The sequence below is a fragment of the Podarcis tiliguerta genome (genome assembly GCF_965153285.1).
Source record: "Podarcis tiliguerta genome assembly, chromosome: 3".
NCBI classification, from domain to species: Eukaryota; Metazoa; Chordata; class Lepidosauria; order Squamata; family Lacertidae; genus Podarcis; species Podarcis tiliguerta.
In genome coordinates this window covers 55,736,301-55,758,070 of record NC_139536.1, presented here as the reverse complement: position 1 = coordinate 55,758,070, position 21,770 = coordinate 55,736,301, and the positions used below count along the sequence as shown (strand labels likewise).

Here is a 21,770-nt window from a genome sequence, read left to right as displayed (position 1 = left end):
TTGGTTGCAATGGCAAACAATGGCTAGCTGAGAGAGAAAAACGGAAGGGTAGGAAGGGTGGCTAGAATATACAAATTGCAAGGTTTGTTCATGTAATGTCCAATGAAGTCCAATGTGGATGGAAAATAGAGCTAGAAGCCTGATGGTCACTTTTGCTGGCTTGTGTCATTTTCCATTTTGTGCAAAAACACTTTCATATTGATTGTGATACTGTTCTTTCTCAAAGTTTAAGGAGCCAACATTTCATTGTGATAGACAAGGAGTTGTGAGCAAGGTAGTATTTTGTTCAGATTGCGAAGCATAATCATTTTCAGCAGAGAGCTTCCTTGCACACGTTCCTCACATTCAGTCCCCTGGTTTGCATGTGACATTAATTAAACCATGGCTTAATGTTATGTGTGAATCCGGCCCAGGAGTTTAACTATGGTTAAAGGTTGCTCAGTAACCAAGGTTTGTAGTTGGTTTATATATCTTTGTCAATGTTGTTAATGTTGATCATATCTTAGTGTTACCTCTAGACTATGGTTAAGAAGCCATCACTACCCAAAAATATAGAGGTGCAAATGAAGATCAGTAGAAAATTCAAACCACCCACAAAGTTCTGCTGCTCTTGCAAGTAGTTCTAACTATTCTATGATGTAATAAACAAAGGTTTAATTATCATCTGCCAGATGCCTCAGATTTAACTATGGCTTGTTAACCATGGTTAATGTTAACTACATTTATCATTAGCCATGGTTTAATGTTAATGTATAAACCTGGGGAAATGCAGAAGAGTTGTAGTGCATGGTATTATTAGTGTTCATCACTTGGAAATACATATATCCTATTTTACATTCAGCAGTAATGTTTTAATTTTGCATTTAAATCAGAAACCAAGTAAGTACCTAATTTAGGAGTTGTTGCCCTCAGCAGCTAACAAAATAACCTCAGTTTTGTGCTATAATTTATGGCCAGACATGGAATAATACTTACTGTGTTGAAGTGACTGTGAAGCCTGGTGCAAAGTGAGTGAATGGCCCTGCCACTTTTTCTGAAGAGTGGAATTATTCTTTTGGATCACGTTGGATTTTGAGGGTTGTTAGAAGTGGTGAGAGATATTCTTCCTGCTTCTGACCACACCAAAGCTGAGACAAAGTGCAGATAGAACCATAACCTCCCCTTGAATCTTTTAGAATGTGTCAAATGATTTGGGCCACAATGTGCTGCTTTACACCTTGGAAGCACCTTGCTTCTACTTCCAAGTGTCTGTAAAGCCAGGCCTAACATGAAAGTCTGAGCACCATCTCTTCTTCTGTGTGTGTCCAAGGACTGGAACTGGGAAGGGGGTTGAGAGCACCACAGTTACTGTTTTTAAATCTCTTCCTTTGGGGGGGGGGGACCTTTGAAATTGTTACCCCAAAGCATGTTTTTTTTTTTTAATGCAATGGGCTTAATGTAATGGGCTTCTTTAATGTAATGGGCTTCCTCTTGGAGTGCCATGAGTAGGCATTTGGACCATACACACAAGTTGTAGCAGCTTGGTGGCAACTGTCAAAAGTGTGCCCACCAAATGGGGATTGGGAAAACAGGGCTCTATTATGGGGTCCCTGAGGACAGGAGAACTGTACATACCATGGGGTAGATGAAGTCCATTTGGACTTAACTGGAGTGTTTCAGAAAGCTAAATGTTTTTATCTGGTTTTGCAACCATGTTTTCCATATATATTTTTTTAGTCATGAATGCTTAAAACAAACCTTTATAAAAGCTTATCTGGGTCCCCACAAGCCTCTTGTCCAGACTCTGTTTTCTGTGCCTTTTAGCCCCTACTGCTTCTCCATTGTTTTGTTTTCTTCAACAACCATGAACATTGGTGCCACAGAGTGATAAAAAAGTTAAGCTGTGTTTATCATGATTGTAAAAATAGTACATCTGCATCAAGAACTATGTTTTGTTTTTCATGCACTTAGTTTTGTTCCATTTGTTTTGTTTTCTACCTCATTTTCTACTTTTATAAATAAAGTTTTTGAAAATAAAAATGAACAATGTTTTGCTACAATGGTGACTGTTGAAATTGTTTGGCAGACTGGTGTTCAGTAGCATGCACAGTTTCCTGATGACCTATGTAAGTTGCACATCTTGGCACTTCTGGATTCGCAATTACCATTTGGAATATGTCTTTTCTTCTTGCCAGATACAATTCATGCCATTGCCAGAAGCGTTTACCAAATCATGCAAGAAAGATGTAGTTAACAGTTTAACAGACCTTTAGATGTAGAAAGATATTGTGGACGGTTTGCAGATGTATTCACTGTACACTTTGTCAGATTATTAGAATTCGGTTTATACAGTATATGATTGTTTTGGGAGTAGGTGAATGTCGGAAGCTGGCTTTTAGATTTATATGTAGATACACAGTTATACAGAAGAAATAATGATACTTGATTTATTTCATCACATCACAATCAGGCATGACTCAAAATCAGAATCCAGTGCAGAATTTTGCAGGTAGAGGCTGGCTCGAGTCTCAGGGTCATCTATTAAGTTCAGTGGGACAAAGTACACAAGTTTCAACATGAGCTGAGAGGCAGCAAACCCTGATATCATCAGGGCAGATGGGTAGATTAACCCATTTCCTAGTTGTGTCCCTGAGTATTTGCCCAACATCACCATAAGACAGAATTTGGTGCAGGGACCTCATCAGATGTTCTCTAATGCCGCCATGGGAGGGCCCTTAAGGTCGATATATATTCACATTGGTGAAACATTAAAACTGCCCACATTACAAGGTAGGGAATGGTGGCTTTGCTTGCTGGGAAATGGGCGTATATTCTCTCTCCTGGTCTCCTCTCAAGAAACATGTGGTGGAACAGCCAAGTGCAGTCTTAATTCAAAACTTTGCCAGTGAAAATCAAAATGCACAAATCTGTGGTAGCTAAGTTTTAGAGAGAGTAAATTATTGAAGCTCCATTATAGTTCTTTCTGCTTGTAAAATGGTACTCTGGAACTATGTTTATAGTGTTTTCAAGTGGAAAGTTACATTTGTACAGAAGGAATGATTGGATGAAATCATGTTACTGCAAAGTAAGCATTTTACATTTTACATGCAAGTGAGCTTCCTGCTTGAAATCTTTAGTGCCTGTCAATTTGAAGTTAGAGGTGTTTTGTGTGCAGATCTTAAGCCTGTTCATTTGCTAGTTTTCTTCTAGATGAGCCAATGTAGACTCTCAAAGCTTTGTCGGATAAAGAAAACCACAGTATTTCAAATGTTTGAAATAATTTCTTTCCACACCAGGAATTAACTATACCACCTCATTTAATGTAACCAACTGTTCATTTTCAACATGGTGGTGACTTATTTTATGGAAAGAATAGCAATTTTCATTCCTTATTGGAAAGAGATTTACTTTAAAAGGGAAAGAGGATAGGAAATGAAATTTTTAAGTCTACCTCAACATTGTGTAGCTTGGAATGTTGTTGCCAAAAACAGTGTGGATTACTTGCCCAATGTAGATTACTTTTATGGCTCTCTACAGAAATATTTATTTTCCCCTTCCCTTCCTAGTGGAAGCAGTGTTCTGTGGAATTCAAAAACTCACAAACTACTTTGTGAATTTTGGTTGTTTCTAATAAAACTTCTGTTTTACTGTTACTGATGGAAATTTATTTTTCTATCCAATTACAACTGTTTCTGCATTTACTGCTATGGGTGTTTAATAACCAGTGGGGTGTCATTCTGTTTCAAAATGTCATTTTTCATTTCATTTTCATATTCATATCACATAAGCTTGTAAAAAATTCCTCAATATGGTTTACAATTAAAAAGATAATGCAGAATTGCATATTAGATAATAATGATTCCAGTCTGTTGCTGTTTTCGGATGGGATTTTGTCACATACTGGCAGATTCAGGTTGTGCAGTTAACTTGACTTGGATCTCCTGCATCCACTTCCACAGAAGACTGGACTTTTTATAATAAGGAAAGAGATGTGGAACTTCATTGGAAAGTGTGTGATAAGACTTGCTTTGATGCAATGGAGTTTGTCCCTGAGACAAATTAGGATGCGTACTCATTAAATAGTAAATATCATCTAACGTCTTTTCAAACAAATCAGGATGAATGCTTACTAAACAAGTTGCCTGGAAGCAACCTATGTCAAAGAACATGGTTGGACAGTTACAGGCTGAACACATTAGTGGATGTTATACAGAATAAGGATTCTGATAGTTTCTCCCTGGCTAGAATCTTCTTGGTATATCCTTTTACATTTTTAGATAGACTTCCTGCTGAGTGGATTAAAAGAGTACTTCATTTTAATGAATCTGGTAAAATAGGCACACATATTTTCATTTGGATATTACAAAAATTTCCTGATCTTGTCACAAGGCTACAGTTTCCAATAGTCAGTAATTGCAACCTACTACAGTGGTACCTCGGGTTACATACGCTTCAGGTTACATACGCTTCAGGTTACAGACTCCGCTAACCCAGAAATAGTGCTTCAGGTTAAGAACTTTGCTTCATGTTGAGAACAGAAATCGTGCTCCGGCTGGGCGGCGGCGGCAGGAGGCCCCATTAGCTAAAGTGGTGCTTCAGGTTAAGAACAGTTTCAGGTTAAGTACAGACCTCCGGAACGAATTAAGTACTTAACCTGAGGTACCACTGTATCAATTCATTACAAGAGCTGTTATGTTTCACTATATTAAATTATTCCAAAACACTAATGCCAAATAGACCTCTCCTGATTACCTGAATAAACCTATGGAGCAGTGAATTGATCCTGGCTATTAGACAGTGGTATAGCAAGAGCAAGGATAAACAAGGGTGATGTGCTGCCACTTTTTCAAAGCAGTTAATGATATCATCTCCTGGGTGCTTTTTGCCATTTCTCAGCACGAGAAACCAACAACAAACCAGGCCGATGCAGATTATATTAACTACTACTTTTGTTTTGAAAAGTCAAAAATCCTTTTATTATGACCAACCAAAATGCCACAAAATAAAAACTTTTAAATCATCCAGGATGAATGTCAAACAAAGGGGGTAGGGAGAGAATGCACCGGACAAAAATTCTCTTTTGTTGTATAATTTTAGAAGTGGTCATGGCTATTGAAGGGTTGCAGTGCAGAGCACCAACACTTCAAACTCTAGCACTATAACAGTGGTCCCAGACACCCTCTTCAATCAAGGCCTCTTTGCTTTTTGGAAAAAGGCAGTGGCCAGATGCGTAAGGGGTGCTAATATAGAAAGAGCAATTTTGACCATTAAAATGACAACTGCTATATAATGGAGCAACTACACTTAAAATTTAGAGTGGCAAGAAGTGTTTTTTTAAAACCAATGCAAAAAGAAAGCTTCTTTTGATCCTTCCTTTCAGGTTCAGAGCTGACAACCCTTTCTCATGCCCTTAGATAGTATCTCCCCTAGTGTGCTTTTTGGATGCCACAGCTGATACTGAATGCAGTGTTACTTCCTCTGTCAGAGGTGGGTTCTTAGAATCATGTTGACAAAAACATTCTCCAGCCACTGGCTTTTCAGACTTAAAGTTACAACTCAGGGTGCTGATTTTGGTGTGCAAAGCATTAAGTAGCTTGGGCACTGTGTGCCTACAATAACTCTCTCTTCCTTGTTTGCTGCTTTAATTTCCAAGATCAGCAGCATGTATGCTTTTGACCTATACCATCTCTGCCAAGTTCATATGACAAAGAAGTGGAAAGACATTCTTGGTGGTTGCCCCAAAATGTAGGCTATGTTCCCATTGGTGACATGCCTAAAACCAAAGCCAGGCATCTTCCCAAAGCAATTCAGGACCTTTGGGTAAAAAGCAAACAAACAACCTAGTGAGTTTTAAAGGGTATTTTTTAAAATTGTGAGTAAAGAGAGGATGTGATTTTTCTTTCAAACTATTTAAACCCTTGTGGCTTCTTATATTGGAACACGTGCATTCTGTATTTCTGCTTGTTGTGAAGCCAGAGAAGGTGTAACTTGATCTTTGAGCCACGTTTGGTAAATACTAGTTTTGTGAATACATTAAGTTCTACAGTTAACAGAACATCACTATACCAGATATGTAGTTTATTTTCCCCTCTTCATTTCAAACTCGTTTTCACTGTGATCTGATAATGTTTGTTGGTCTTAACTTGCTCTTCTTGTTGAAATGTTTCAATAAAATGGTTTCTCACAAAATTTTCTGTAGAATATAAGTATTCAAAATATTTCCTACTACTCGCTGCTACTTAGCATGACTGTTACTGCCTAATCCATGGGTAGGCAAACTAGGGGCCGGATCCGGCCCAATTGCCTTCTAAATCTGGCCCACAAGACGGTCCAGGAATCAGCGTGTTTTACATGAGTAGAATGTGTCCTTTTATTTAAAATGCATCTCTGGGTTATTTGTGGGGCATAGGAATTTGTTCATTCCCCCCCCCCCCAAATATAGTCCGGCCCCCCACAATGTCTGAGGGACAGTGGACTGGCCCCCTGCTGAAAAAGTTTGCTGATCCCCTGGCTTAATATAAGGGAGCATTTCATTTGAATATAAAGCCTACCCAAATTCCCAAATGATCTTGAAAAATTGTCTTGTGAATTTCTTCTCACTGTACTAGTTTGGTGGATTTGGGAAAAAGTGACACCCCTGCCTTATCACATTTCCATCCATCAAAGGTTTTTTGATATATACTACCTCTTCTAAAAAGAATTGGGAGTTACAAGAGACTAGTATACTAGAAGGCTAATGCATTCACAGATCATTTTTTTTCAACCTTTTAACAGTAGACACTGTGGGAAGTGAGTGAGTAGCAAAGGAACAATGAGGAGAGGTGTTAAATCTTTTTACCACCTCCACCTTGTGATTCCACTAAACACCCTGACACTGCTATTAGCCCCGGAAGGAAGTTTATTTGGTACCAATGGAAGCATCTCTCCCAACCAAGACTAATATCCTTTCAAGGGGATACTTTTGGAGGTACTATAATGTGGGGGAAAGGATTGCACATAGCTAATCTCCTCACATCCCCTTGTGGCTACTGTTGCCAAAGGAGCAACATTTCACCTCACACATTTCAACATCACAACTGTTTTGGCTCTGCATGTTGGAATAAACAGTGCAGATGATCTGTATTTGAAGATAGGACTGTTCTTTTGTTGTTCCCTCAAGTATGTTTGCTTGGGGTCTCATAAGTCTGAGTGATATTCCCATGGTTTTAGCATCTCCAATGTAGGAAGAGGGGGTATACCTTCCTATCTGAGGGCCACATGGACAAATGTTTTAGATCTGTGAGTAAACACTGTGATATTGTTTCTTTCTGCAGCCTATGCAGACAATGGGTAGTCCTCCAGCATGCATCCAGGTTGGAAGAAACTGCAGCCCACTTGGCAGGGCTGTAGGCTGTTTCTGTGACTTGCTGTGTGAGAGAAGCATAAACAATTTCTGCTGTAAGTTTCTTGTTTTTCACCTGCAGCATTTCAGAGTAAGCAATATTTAAGTAACTTCACAAATATTGAAGTGTCCAGGCTTTTTAAAATGTATTTGCGAATACATGTGCAAATAGAGTAGCTCAAGAAAAAGTACACTGCAGCTGAAAGCAACATGCAATGTGAAACAATAATGAAATTTGGAACACTGCTTTTTCTATAGTATAGAAAAAAAAGATACTGCTACTGAAAAAGAGATGTGTTAAAAAGTGTTGGATTTGTGGACAGTAGGGATATGATTAGGTGTCCATGCTGTTGACATTGACCATGGTGCTGGTCCTTCCTGTCTCTTAAGTGTGTATGACTATTCTCACTACTCTGCCACCTCCTGGTTCAGAAGGAGTAGTGCAATTTGTCTGAGTTATGCTGTACAGTGGTACCTTGGCTTACGAATGTTCTGGAAGTCCGTTCTTAAACCAAAACTGTTCTTAAAGCAAAGCACGCTTTCCCTAATGAGGTCTCCCGCCGCTGGTGCCCTTCCACCGTTCGGATTCCGTTCTTAGACCAAGGTAAAATTCTCAAACTGGGACACTATTGTTCTTAAACCAGACTGTTCTTAAACCGAGGTACCACTGTATTTGAGGTTGCTTGGAGCACCCTCTAAGAACAGCCTGGCTACAAGTTCCCCATTCATTCCAGATTTAGGTGAAAGGCTGGACTTAGTCTGTGTTGGGCTGTGTTTTGGAATCACACCAATAGACCTTGGAAGTGCAGTACAGTACAGTACAACAAACATGTGCTCCAGTCCTCCTCCTGAAATTAGAGATGGGGAAAGGAATTGTTCCTAACCTTGTGTCATGCCTTAGAAGCACTCACCACCTCTGAAGCTCAGTGTGATGGCATTCAATGGTTCCTGATAACCAAAGTTTGGCTAGTTACCAAGGCTAGCAAAATAAAAATCAGATCCTTGGCTACAATCAGTGTAGGATTTATCTTTCTTCTTTTATTTAGTATAATATAGTACTATACAGTACGATCACATATTGCATGCAGTTAACCTGCGCAATTTCAGCCATGCACAGTTGAAAGCTGTCATTGCATGCAAGGCAGAGGCCAGGTTTTCCTTGCTTACCAGGCTCAGGGATGCTCTAGTAAGATCTTGCAGGAACTCAGGCAGCCCCATGAAATCTTGTTAGAGCAGGGGTCACCAACATACGGCCCAGGGGTCAGATAAGGCCCGAGGGACTCGTTTATCCAGCCCCTGGCGACTGCCGCCCACTCTTACCGATGCGGTGCGGTGCAGCGCGGGGACCCATTTCCGGGTCGGAGGAGCACCGGAAATAGCTTGCGCATCACACGGGCCTCCTCCGACCTGGATGTGTACCGGAAATAGCGTGCGCGCGCGCGCTCCCTCGCCCTCCAGCCTGCCACGCAGTCGTTGCTGGAGACACCGGCCCGAGGCAAGGAAAGCTTGGAGACCCCTGTGTTAGAGCATTCCAGAGCTGAAGGTGAGGATGGTCATGTGGGGGCAGTTCCATGGTACATTCATTGGGTACATACATTGTTGTTTATATGCACCATCCCTGGAACATAAGCCCAATGCAAGATGTGATCATACTGTACTTTTTAATTCTGGTTCTCATTTATGAAAAATTGCATAGGTGATGTTGAAAATAAAATTGAACACTGCATCTTTTAAGACGCTTGTACCTTTGTATAGGAGGGGAGTTGTGCAAACTATCACAATCTTAATAATCCTGAATGAATAGTAAAACACTGAAGATTATGATGTGAGTCGTATAGCCCCAAGTAGGACATGTGAAAAGAAACAGAAGTAGGCGTTGTGGGAATATCTTACTGGCCTAAACTTGCATACTGAATATTCTGAAATGGTGAAAATCTAATTTGCAGGAAGCTTGGGTAGGTCACAGTATTGTTTGACTACATTCTGAAAGGACATGTAGAATAAGAACAAAAAACAAACACACAATTCATTCTCATATTTTCCACCAACTTCTGGAGGCTGCTTCAAGCAGCAGTGTTTGCAGTTTGAGGCCTGGAAATGGTTGAGCACAAAGTTTTATAATAGATACCAAGTGAACAAATACAAATTGTTCATACAGTTTTATTTCTAATTTGTAATTTAATTACTTGGCTGTATTTTCAAACTTCTTTCTCCAAAAGTGGCAGGTTAAGAAAGTTAATATAAGGAATCATACCAGCAAATGCAGAAAAAAGACATTAGTTCCTCTCTTCTTAACATGCAGTTTTTTCCTTCTTCCCCATCCCCTTCAATACTGTTTCCTAACCGAAAGATTATTCAGAAAACTAAAAAACAAAGCAGGGAATAAGGGGCACACACATTAGCTTACTCATCAGCAAGCCATTGTTAGAAATTAGCCTAGCACGTTTTGCTACTGGCACAGGCCCAATTGTGACTATGTGAAGATTTCTGGGCGCCAAGTTGGCGACCACAATTTAAAAACCTCTGCCTTAGTCCGTAGTTAAGCCAGTTCCATTCCCACTGTGTGTGTTTCTCCTCCTTGCATACTGGGACAAGTGAATTGTTGCAAGAGCAAGATACAGTCAAGCAATGTAGTTCATATCATAGAATTGTAGCCTTGGAAGGTACCCTGAAGATCATGTAGTCCAACCCCTGACGAATAAACATTCCATGTAGTGACCGTAACCTACATTTAAGGTACCTAATGGCACATACCCATTAGCTCTTTAGAAACCATGTTGTTGTTGTTGTACCCTATCTAAAGGTAGCTTACAGATAAAAATAAGGACTGTTAAAAACACAGAGAGAAACAATTTAAGCCTTCTGGTTCTGAAAGTACTGATGCCAAGCTTACATTGCCCTCAGGTGTATCCTTCCTGTTACTGTTCCTTTGCCAATAAGAAATTATATCCCTTGATTGGATGGTGAGTGGAATTAACATTTCCCCCCACTTCAGATAAAAGTCATTAGTGCACACACATGTTGATAGGGACAGGAGTGAAGAAACTTTTTTTTTTTTTTGGTAGCTGGTACTGCCAGACTGAATGGTCACTTCTGCCTCAGGGCTTAATCTACACACATGGAACATGTTGCTGCATGTCCTTAAGAGGTGGAGGCAGGGCAAGGTATGTGGTCAGATTGTGCAGTTTTGCACAGGTTTGGCATGCTTAATTGAAATAGACCAGTATGACATGCGGAATCTTGAAGTGCGCTTTTCAGCTACCCAAATGTGTCTTCAATCAAGGAACAGAATTGTGCAGCAAATGACAGTTGTAGACTGCCTGAGCTAAGCTGTGTTGCAAGTTCTCCTGAACAGGGCCATTAAATAAGGGAACCATGAATATAGTCTCCTGCAAACATAAAAGTAAAGGTAAAGGTACCCCTGCCCGTACGGGCCAGTCGTGTCCAACTCTAGGGTTGCGCGCTCATCTCGCTCAAGAGGCCGGGAGCCGGCGCCATCCCAAGACACTTCCGGGTCACGTGGCCAGCGTGACGAAGCTGCAGCTGGCGAGCCAGCACCAGCACCGCACACGGAAACACCGTTTACCTTCCCACTATAAAGCGGTAGCTATTTATCTACTTGCACTTAGGGGTGCTTTCGAACTGCTAGGTGGGCAGGAGTTGGGACCGAAAGACGGGAGCTCACCCCGCCGCGGGGATTCGAACCGCCGACCATACGATCGGCAAGTCCTAGGCACTGAGGTTTTACCCACAGCGCCACCCGCGTCCCTCCTGCAAACATAGAACATACTTAACACCATGCTTACACTATGCATGAATTCGCTGATGGTTCATTCAGCATGAAGCCAGTCAATTCGTATCTGCTCAATTGCCTAGCATTTAGAAAAAGTGAGTATATTGAGTGCTTTGTGAAAAACATGCAGATATTTATGAGATTTTAGACAGTGAATTTATTTAATAGAATCTGAACAGGTTGGTGCAATTATGGGCACATTAGAATCTGGAATAAAATATGAATAAGAATATGGTAAAAAGATCAGCACACTTATTCATATTACTTATTGGTGGTTTGGGGAAGTTTAAATTATCCAAGAACAAACATTTCTCTTTACTGAATTTCAGAGATTGGTACAACTGAAGAACTATGTGTTCTGTTCTTGTTGTTGTTGTTTACGGTAAATTTACAATCTGTGACCTCACAAACAAGGCTTCTTGGAAATTAAAACATTTGCTACAACTCAGTTGTGCTATAATTTTTATATTCATAAGCAATTCTGCAAAAAGTTTACATTTTAAAAGTTGCTGAACAATTTGTATAACAATTTGTCATGAATGGCATTGTTGCCAAGAGTAGTTCTCCCCACCCATCCCTTTTTATAGTTTTTGTTGTAGCTGCTGTTATTGGCCAGTCTTTTCTGTGGGTGCTAAAGTCTAAAAGAATGAAATGTATAACTGAGCCATGGACTTAGAATATTCTATCTTATTTTTTATTACAAGGTTATATAAATAGTTGCATTTTATTTGTGTGAAGTCCATACATTTCTATCATATAGACACCTAGAAGTCTGAGGCCGGAAAAATCCAGCAAAGATGCATGTGATGCAAGGGAAAAAACCCTGCATACCTGACCAGACCTTGTTTTACTGCAGCAGTTCTCGGTATTGAAAAGACAAATTGCTTCTTCAGCTAATCTCTTTTTGGCAGTGCTTCATACTGCAGCAAAAGGAGAAAGCAAAGTTATGTCTGCACGCATAGTTGTTGTTTGCCTGTGTCTTTTCTTCCTTTGGAGACATGCCACACTAGCTCTGTGGTGTCCAGTACACAATTTGTTACACATTTATTGATATATCTGCATCGTGTTTATACCTGCAGCAGCTTTCAGTAAATATATTGAAACAGTAAGCAGATTTGATAAATTAACAATATTGCAACATCAGCACAAAAACCAAATGACAGCAAAGTGAACATTTATTTATTTGTGCAAGTTTGTATATGGTTAATAATAAAGAATATCAAAGTGGTATAAAATATAAAACACCATGAATTAGAAATTTAGTAAGATACCTTCAGAAAAATGATTTATGTGTCTTTGTACCCAAACTCGGTATATGTTAATTTGTTACGAGAACCAATAAAGTTGGTCAAAAGCTGTCTTGACCAAAGCCACCACTTCAATACTCCCAGATGATGTACCTGCTCCTCCGCCTCTAGAACAGGTTGTCATAGGGTCTGCTGTCCCCACTACTTTCATCTTGTTTGGATTAAGCTTCAGTTTGTTGGCCCATGTCCAGCCTTTCACTGATTTCAAATACAAGAGCTTCGCGGGTTACTTAAAGTGAGATTTAAAAGCTGCTGGGGGCAGGGGGAATAGGCTGTGATGAGCTCCCCTGCAGGACCTCAGAAGTCAACTCTCATGTGGACAAACAGAAATGTGTAATACTATCTTCAGAGACCTGTCCTTCAGGATAGATTAGAACCTTGAAATGCACTCCAGATACTCATAATGAGAAAATTAATTGCTCAGTGGCACTGAAAGTTGATGCAATTAAGTGCTATCGAAATTTGTGGAAGTACTTATTTCCCCATTGGTAAGACAAGTTTCACTCAGTTTTACAGTTCTAGAAATTTACTCAGTGGGTTTCCATTGGCATCCTGTCTCTGATTGGAGAAGGGTCGGGCTACTACAACACAGATACCTCCCAAGTTCAAGGACTTGGGGATGTAAAAGGTAGCTTCTTCATTTTCATTGGCTTTTGCATAAGCAGTGTGGCACTACCTGTACTTTCTAGAAAAGCCCATCATGAAGACTGAGAAAACCCTTCTCTTCCTGAATTCTCTGCACCTGCAAAATTAAGGAAGGCGTGGTTTCTTTCTCTTTTCTTTGGCTGCAGGAGTCAGTGTGACTACAAATACTTGCTGGCTATTAATCCCTGCTGAGTCTTCATCTCTATGATTTGTCCAGTCACAGAATGTGACAGCTGCCTTTTCTTGGTTTGACCCATTTAACTAAGTTATATAGTTATCAAACATTTCTTATTTCTAAAAGACTTTTTTTGCTTAGATTTCAGTTTATTTTAATATTTTTGTTTCAGTTTGGTTGAGTTTCATTTTTGTCCAGTTACACTTCTTTTGCAATTTAAGAATTAAAGCATAAAAGTTGCAAAGTGTAATTCCATGTTGCATGGCATTTGAATATCAGATAGTTCCTAACCTTCTTCAAGGAAATAGGGTAATTCTGGATTATATCATGAAATGGCTATAATATTAATGCTTTTGTCTTTTAAGATTGCAAAATGGTCTACATAGTTTTTTCTAATTCTTTTGCAGGGTGTGGGTGGGTTGGTGGGCGTAGAATAGGATAGTTTTGCCTAAGGCATTATTATATATTAAAGGGGGAATGCGTGCTTATATTCTTAGAGGTAAGAAGTCAGAACTGCTGATGAGGAAAACAGTGCTTTCTCAGTCCTTGCCTAGTCACTTAGTTGATATTTATTTTATGTTGTATATTGTAGGTCACAGGTCTAACATGCATTGTCATATCTATAAAAATGTAATTGTGTTTTAGTTGTTGCTAAAGTGGAAGTTGTAAGTTCTGTCTTCCTAAATGTGGAGATCTGTCCTGAATTTGTGCTGCTCAAGGCTATCCATTCCCCAGTAAGCCATTCAATTGGCCTTTGCTAAGATCATTGGAAAAGATATGCGGAGTAAATTTACGGACTATTTGAAAAGTAACTGTGAAGAACAGTTTGTAGGGTTGCAAGAAGTTTTGTGAGGAGTATTATTAGAAGTATTGTAAAAATGGACAAGGGGGAGGATGATTTGTTAAGAGATGTAAAGGCAATATAAAGTTAAGAAATTCATAAGAAGTGGTTAAAATGGTGGATCATCAGAGGTGCTGATGGAAGTCTAAAAAGATTGTATAAGTGATAAGTTTTGTGGTACATTTTACAATTTATATGTTAAAATTAATTTTAAAAATATTATAAAAAAGGAAAAGATATGCAGAAACTACTTGGGATAATAAAATTGCTCCTAGGTAAAGAAAGAATACTATAAAATTCATTGTCAGTAGAAACCATATGTATAGGATGGGGTAGCTAGCTTGGAACAGTGATATGACAGCTGGAAGTAATTTTGTTGTCAATTAGAGGATAATATATGGTACGGAATGTGTGGTACACAGAGTTTTAGTGCTTTAGTTGTATGTCTGCCCCACACAGAGAAATGTGTAAAACAATATGCAGATATGCTTTCTTAATTTTATCCTGAAACTTCATTGTGGTGAGTTTTTGGTTCATAGCAGAGTTGTTCCACAGTGTATTAATTGGCAGAAGTGTTGACTTGTTTCAAATTGAACTTAGATGCACATTGGTCTTATTCAATGGACTCTTGGAAGCACTTAAACAATTTCTTCTCAGATACTGCAATGCTGCTGGAATGCTCAGTAGGACATCCAAGGATATGAATCCATGTTGGGCCTATTATATGGCTACTGCAATTGCAATAATCATGACAGCTATTTTTAAAACTATCTCAATCTCGGAAATCATAACTAAATGTATAGGCTTTACTGGCTTGTAGAAGAACCATGTTGACCCATGGTCAACCCTCCAGGGGCCCTTTATCAAGGTAGATTGATAAATTTATTTTACTATTTATTTATTTATTTATTTATTTATTTATTTATTTATTTATGGGGGATACAAAACCTTTTGGTACCATAGTGGGGTATCTATAGGATCAGTCAGCTTTTTAATTTATTTAAAGAATTAATGGCAAATTTGGCAGGCACAGAAAACCTTGCATCATTGCAGTACAGCATGAGACCCATAACAGTGGGCATTTAAACAAAACAAAACAAAACTTTAAAAAGTCATTAAAAAAATAAATTACAGAGTTTTTAGCTTCTTTTTTGGAGGGAGACAAAAAGCCTCTTTAGGGGATGGATACAGATGACTACCCCTGCTTTATACTGTTGTTGTGAATATGCAATTCTTGGTAGGCTTTAAGCCCGTAAACAGTTCCTATTAAAATTTGTCCTAAAGCACGCACCCTGAAAATGGGCTTATACACTTTGTGAGTGAAGAGAGATATCTTTAGAGGCTGTAATGAAGGGAGCATTAAGCAATGTGTTTTAAAAGAAAATGTCACTAATCTTGTATTTAAAAAAACTGTATTCAAAAGCATGTGATGAATTTATTGTAGCTGACTTTTTAAATCTTGTCTTCCACAGGATGCTGAGGCAGAAGAGATGATTGTTCATTTGCACTAAGGCTTGGAACTGCCTATTGAACAAAAGTCCTGACCAGGCAACATACGAATGGCCCAAGGAAGCCAACAAATAAATTTTCAGGTTTTACATGACCTGCGCCAAAAATTTCCTGAGGTACCTGAAGTTGTTGTGTCCAGATGCATGTTACAGGTCAGTGCTATGTTGTTTCTGTTTATGTAGGCACTTTAGTGCCAATAATTAAAAGTACTTACAAAGTCTTTCCCCACTAACCTACTTAAGTGTAGATTTCCTCTAGTAGACCCTTCCCCATCCCAGTTTTTTTGCTATTTTTTCTTTTCTTTTAATTTGCTTTTAGATATTGCAGTTTTTCCCTTTCCATGTTGCCTAACCTTTTGAACCTTAACTTGTCATATCCTCAGTTTAAGGTTTAAAGCATATTACTTGTATAAGGATTTCATATAAAGCTGTTATCACTTCCATCACTTGATTGTATTGTACTCGCGGTGTCCTAACCTGCCAGGGAAATGGGGATTTTAAGAGGCATTTCAAATTAACTCTCATTCCTTATAGCTGCCACTTGGTTGGTTAATATATGGTGGTTTTCAACTAAATTTTACTCGAGCTAGACACATCAAAATTAAAGAACAAGACTAAGTTAGGTCTATTAATTTCAATGGATCTGCTCTGAGTAAAAACATCATTGTATACCACACATGAGGCTTTTGAAGTGGCTTAGTGAGGCTGCCTTTGGGTAAAGCAGTGTTCACATTCCCACTGCCCACACCACAACAGGAACAATGGGTAGGTGCCTTGAACATTTTTGCACAAAGTTCAAATTTTATTACATGGATTCATTTCTATATCATCTAATCCTAGAGTCTTGAAAAGACTACGGCAGTGGGCAACCCTTATTACTTCCAGAACCAAATTGCCTTGGAGGTAATCTGTCTACAGTGGATGTGGTAAAAAAATGGCAGTGGGTGGGACCATCACACTGTTTCTCTCCCAGCCTGATTTTCTCTGATTCCTCAGTTTGTTTCCCTTTCCCTTTCCACAACTCTAATATGACTGATCTCATGCTGCCATTGAGCAACATGGAGGATAATGTTCATAAGGATTATGGGAGGAGGGAATGAATAAATACTCCTCTCCCTTTGCTACCCCTGTGCTGCTCAGCTGACTGAGGAATTGCTGAGAGTGGAGAAAAGGAGGCTGGACTGCAGCAGGGGAAAATAATCTTTATCTGGAGCCACCTTTTCCTCCTCTGCTTGGCTGATCAGTGGGAAGATGTTTTGTGGGCCATGTAAGATTAGGCAGGAGACCACAAATTGCATTATTCTGAACATTAAGTATACAGATGGAGAATGTGCATGTTGCCCAGAGAGTGTACAAAATGCAGGAGGTATGCACATTTCCCAAGGCCTGTTGGGAAGTATGCATATTGATGGAGAAGTATGCACAGTGGCTGGTTATCATGCACATTAACTACATAACTTGCAGTACTTCCAGTACATACACAAATATAGATTGGATGGGTGGGATGGAAGGATAGATATAGAAGGATGGAATGGGTGGTTAGGATAGAATAGACTGGATGGAAACTAGTTATTAGTGTTGGTTATTAAACTAACTTGTTTTTGGAATAAAGTGTATTGGTTTGCAATACAGTGGTGCCCCGCAAGACGAATGCCTCACAAGACGGAAAACCCGCTAGACAAAAGGGTTTTCCGTTTTTCAATGCGCTTCGCAGGACGAATTTCCCTATGGGCTTGCTTCGCAAGACGAAAATGTCTTGCGAATCTTGAGATTTTTTTTCGCTCCCCAACCCCTTTTTCTAAGGTGCTAAACCGCTAATAGCCTTTTAGCAGCTAATCCGCTAATCCCTTAAGCCTTTAATAGCCGCTAATAGCCGCTAAACCGCTAATAGCGCTAATCCGCTAAGCCGCTAATAGGGCTGCTTCGCAAGACGAAAAAACCGCTAGACGAAGAGACTCGCGGAATGAATTAATTTCGTCTTGCGAGGCACCACTGTATATCTTTTGGTCTTGTAGCACTTCAGAGTTGTCCATATGGTACAAGATACAAAGTTTCGCTTGTTCTTTTTGTATACATACAAGGATAATAAACTGAATTGCTTACTTCAGTTCTAAAGCTGCAATCCTATACACTCAGCAGGAGAGAAGTATTAGACTCTGAGTCAGGCAGCATTTTGTCTGCTCTGGGTCCCATGAGTAAACTCAAAAGCTAAGTTTCAGAAACCCCTTGGCTGCTTCTAACCTAACTGGCATTCATTAGCTGGCCAGAGTCAGGTGTGTTCAAAACACTTTCTTCCAGTAACATGCAATTGCTAAACAATTTTTTCTATACTATATTTCATGGTGCAAAGGTTTAATGGTGCTATCCTGCTTCCTCTGTTAACCTAACATCCTCACAGAAAATGGATATTTTGGTTTCATTGATCACCTTCAAAATCTGCCTAAGTATACAAAACCAAGAAGAAACAGTTACATAATGGAGGAGGTAATTGGGCTCAGTGGATAAGCTCTTTGTAGTTCCTTTGCCACTGAAAAAATGTGGGAAGGGAGATTGACCTCTGAGGATAACACATATTCCAAACACAGATCTCAGCCTACTAGGTTTTTTTGAACATTGAAGTATTCTTTCCTTTCACTACTGAAAGGTGACCCAAGTATACCCTGTTGCATGTATCCTCTGAGTCCATTTTTCTATCCTCCAAGGAACTGTCCTTTCATTCTGAAAGGAATTGGAGGAAGAGTTACTGGGTTTTGAAGATATATGCCCTGGAGCACTTTTCTTATTTGATAACCAACAACATATTTGTCTTCCTGATTCATGCCAGGTCCACCCTATCCCTATGATATTCCCTCTTCCTTTCCTCAGCAAAGACAGTTGGCTGCAAAGGCTTATCAAATGATACCTCTCAAATACAAACAATTGTTTGGGATTTAATTGCTGATTAATCATTTCAGTAATATTGATATTGGGCATTAAAACAAAATTTTAAGAACACCCTACATGATACATTTCATAGTCTTAAGTATTTTTAGGATCAGAATTCTCTTTTAATGCTAACCAGCAAAGTAGAACCTACTTTTAATTTTGTATTGCATTTTATCTGTTTTTTTATTCCTTTTTCACACAGCACAATATTTGTGAAAGCCAGTGTTTAATTAAGTTGTTAAATTAAATGTGATGAAACTATATTATTTTTATTGATACCCATTTTTGTAATTTCTTATAGAATAATAATAACCTGGATGCCTGTTGCGCAGTTCTCTCTAAAGAGAGCACAAAATATCTCTACGGTGAAGGAGACCTTGGTTTTTCAGATGATTCTGGGATTCCCGGTCTGCGAAATCACATGACATCCCTTAATTTGGATTTGCAGTCTCAGAATGTGATTCTCCATGGAAGAGAAGGAAGTAGAATGAATGGAAGTAGGACTTTAGCTCATAGCATTAGTGATGGGCACCTTCAAACCAGCCAGTCCAACAGTGAACTGTTTCATCAGGAACCACAGACAGCTCCAGTCCAGGTTCCACAGGGATTCTTTGGCATATCTAATACTGTTAGTACTTCTAATCCAGGGCAGCATTTTGGATTTCACTTGGGCAGCAAAGGAACACCTGGCTTGGCTCAGCAAACACCTAGATTCAACCCCATTATGGTAACTTTAGCCCCAAATATTCAGCCCGGACGGAATACCCCTACATCTTTGCACATACATGGTGTACCTCCAATAAATAGTCCACAAGGCAATTCTATCTATATTAGGCCTTATATCACAAATCCAAGTGGTACAGCTCGCCAAACTCAGCAAAATCCAGGCTGGACGTCTCAGTATAATCCTATGCATTCTCAACAAAACTACCAGCCTTCACATACAAATCCCTGGACAACCCTTCCCACAACCAGTTCCTCGTCGCATACCTCATCGCAACAATCAACACAGCCAAACCAGCAAGGCCATCAGACCTCCCATGTCTATATGCCCATAAGTTCTCCTACTACTCCACAAGCACCTACAATTCATTCATCTGGTAGCTCGCAATCTTCTTCCACCCAGAGCCAATACAATATTCAAAATATCTCTACAGGACCTCGTAAAAACCAAATTGAAATCAAACTTGAACCACCACAAAGAAACAGTTCGTCGAAACTGCGTTCAACTGGCCCCCGCTCATCCTCTAACTCCTCTTCCCTCAACAGTCAGACTCTAAGTAGAAGTCAGCCCACTGTTTACATAGCTGCCAGTCCACCAAATACTGATGAAATGACCACACGAAGTCAGCCTAAGGTCTACATTTCAGCCAATCCTTCTACAGGAGATGAACAACTTGTTCGGAATCAACCCACACTCTTCATATCAACAAATCCAGGAGTTACTGCCACGTCTAGGAATATGTCTGGTCAAGTAAGCATGGGACCTGCGTTTATTCACCACCACCCTCCCAAGAGCAGAACAGTGGGCAACAATGCCGCTGCCACCTCTCCCCGAGTGGTTGTTACACAGCCTAACACAAAATACACTTTTAAAATTACTGTTTCTCCAAATAAACCCCCTGCGGTTTCACCTGGTGTGGTGTCCCCAACCTTTGAACCTACAAATCTTCTAAACCTTCCAGATCACTTTGCAGAGACGGAAGGTATCCAACACCTTACTGACCCTGTTCAGTACCCACATGTCGATAGGATTAGTGAGGCGCGAAAACTGAGTATGGGATCTGATGATGCTGCCTATACACAAGGTAATATTTTTATGTAAGTTGTAGAGATTTCTGCCTTGTTTGGGTCCATGAATTAACGAACACAATACTGAAATAGTGGTGGCTTCTACACCTTTATTTATTTTAAGTATGTCAGAATGGGCAGTAAACAAATAATGGACAGGTACATCTTAGTAATACTCTGTTGCCATTTGATGAAGAAGGCTTGCTTTGGAAATTTATCCTTTTAAGTCACAGTGCCTTATGCATGTCTTAGAGTAAATGATTTTTTAAAAAATGTGTGTTCCTTTTGTAAACACATAATAGGGTATTTATGCCAAAGAGGTTAGCACAATTTTTAAAAAGTCACTTGATTCACGTGGATTGATGAGGATTTAATTTGCTAGAACAATAGGTTAAATATAAAAGACTTGAAACATGTGGAACTAACAAATGATTATTTCCTTTTTAGCACTCGAGAAATGGTTTTGTAGGAGAGGAGAATGGTAGCAAGTGTAAATATAGTGCAAAGATCTCTTAAAGAATCCAGGGACTGAAAGGATTGCAGAACTGATGCAGTAGGAAAGCACATTGTTCAACTCTTATGGACAGGGGGGAACATACTACTTTGATTTCAAGCATCTACATTTTTTTCATCACATTTCTTACCGATCAAGGTAGTCATTCTGTAACCGGATTGTGTAGTTGACATATCTGTCCTATTGTGCACCAAAATGTTGAATAGTTTTAAAATAGTGCTTCCTTTTAGTTTCTCAGCTGCCCCTACATCCTGTTGCTCTAGACATCTCTTTTCAGCAGCCTTCTCCTGTGTATCCTAAGGGTGCCAAGGAGTTCAGCCTAAGACTTAAAAACTGAAATAACCACAAGGTATTAGCTGTGAGATACTTATGGAACTTCCATTCTATCGGTTTATCATCCTAAATATTTAAACTTTTACTTTCCTTCTATGCCTCCAGCAAACTTTATTAGTGTGAAGGTAGATTTATGTTACTAAAGTAATTCTGTTAAGTTAACCTCTTTTCTAATAGGTATCTAAATTCCTGGTTGGGTTTTGGAAGTTGTTTTTCAATATAAAATATAAAAAGAGTAGTCATTTGCAGTTTCTAATGTACTCACTACCATGGTTTTCAGAACAATTCATAATTTAGTCAGTCAGATTATGCATTCAGTATTCCCATCCTTGAAAATTCACAGCCTTCAATTTTAAGGTTTAAAAAGCATGGATGTCCAGTGTTAGTCATACTCACAGTAGAGCCATTACAATGGTCTGCTTGTCCATTTATTTTAACAGGTCTCCTCTGAGTATGACTTAGTTGGATATCCCATGAGAGCTGAATTGATGCATAGCAATAAAACATAAGATGGTCGAGTACTATCAAAAGTCTATTAGAGCTGCCAGAAGATAGTTTGACAACTATATATATTAAGG

The 21,770-nt window shown here is 39.3% G+C and overlaps 1 protein-coding gene and 1 long non-coding RNA gene across 4 annotated transcripts in view; both read left to right on the top strand.

Annotated features, from left to right (window-relative positions):
• The window catches only part of LOC310675076, a 275,570-nt gene that overhangs the window by 214,502 nt on the left and 39,298 nt on the right, over positions 1–21,770 (top strand). The gene's annotated exons all lie outside the window — the stretch shown is intronic.
• The window catches only part of TAB2 (TGF-beta activated kinase 1 (MAP3K7) binding protein 2), a 47,116-nt gene that overhangs the window by 13,108 nt on the left and 12,238 nt on the right, over positions 1–21,770 (top strand). For 2 of the 3 annotated variants that reach the window (XM_083434976.1, XM_083434974.1), the window contains exons 2-3: positions 15,594–15,782; positions 18,856–20,362. In XM_083434976.1, the coding sequence (XP_083291102.1) occupies positions 15,681–15,782; positions 18,856–20,362 (1,609 nt within the window). In that variant the 5' untranslated portion in view covers positions 15,594–15,680. Of the gene's footprint in view, positions 1–7,298; positions 7,417–15,593; positions 15,783–18,855; positions 20,363–21,770 lie in introns of those variants that run through there. The other variant, XM_083434975.1, reaches the window with a different exon arrangement.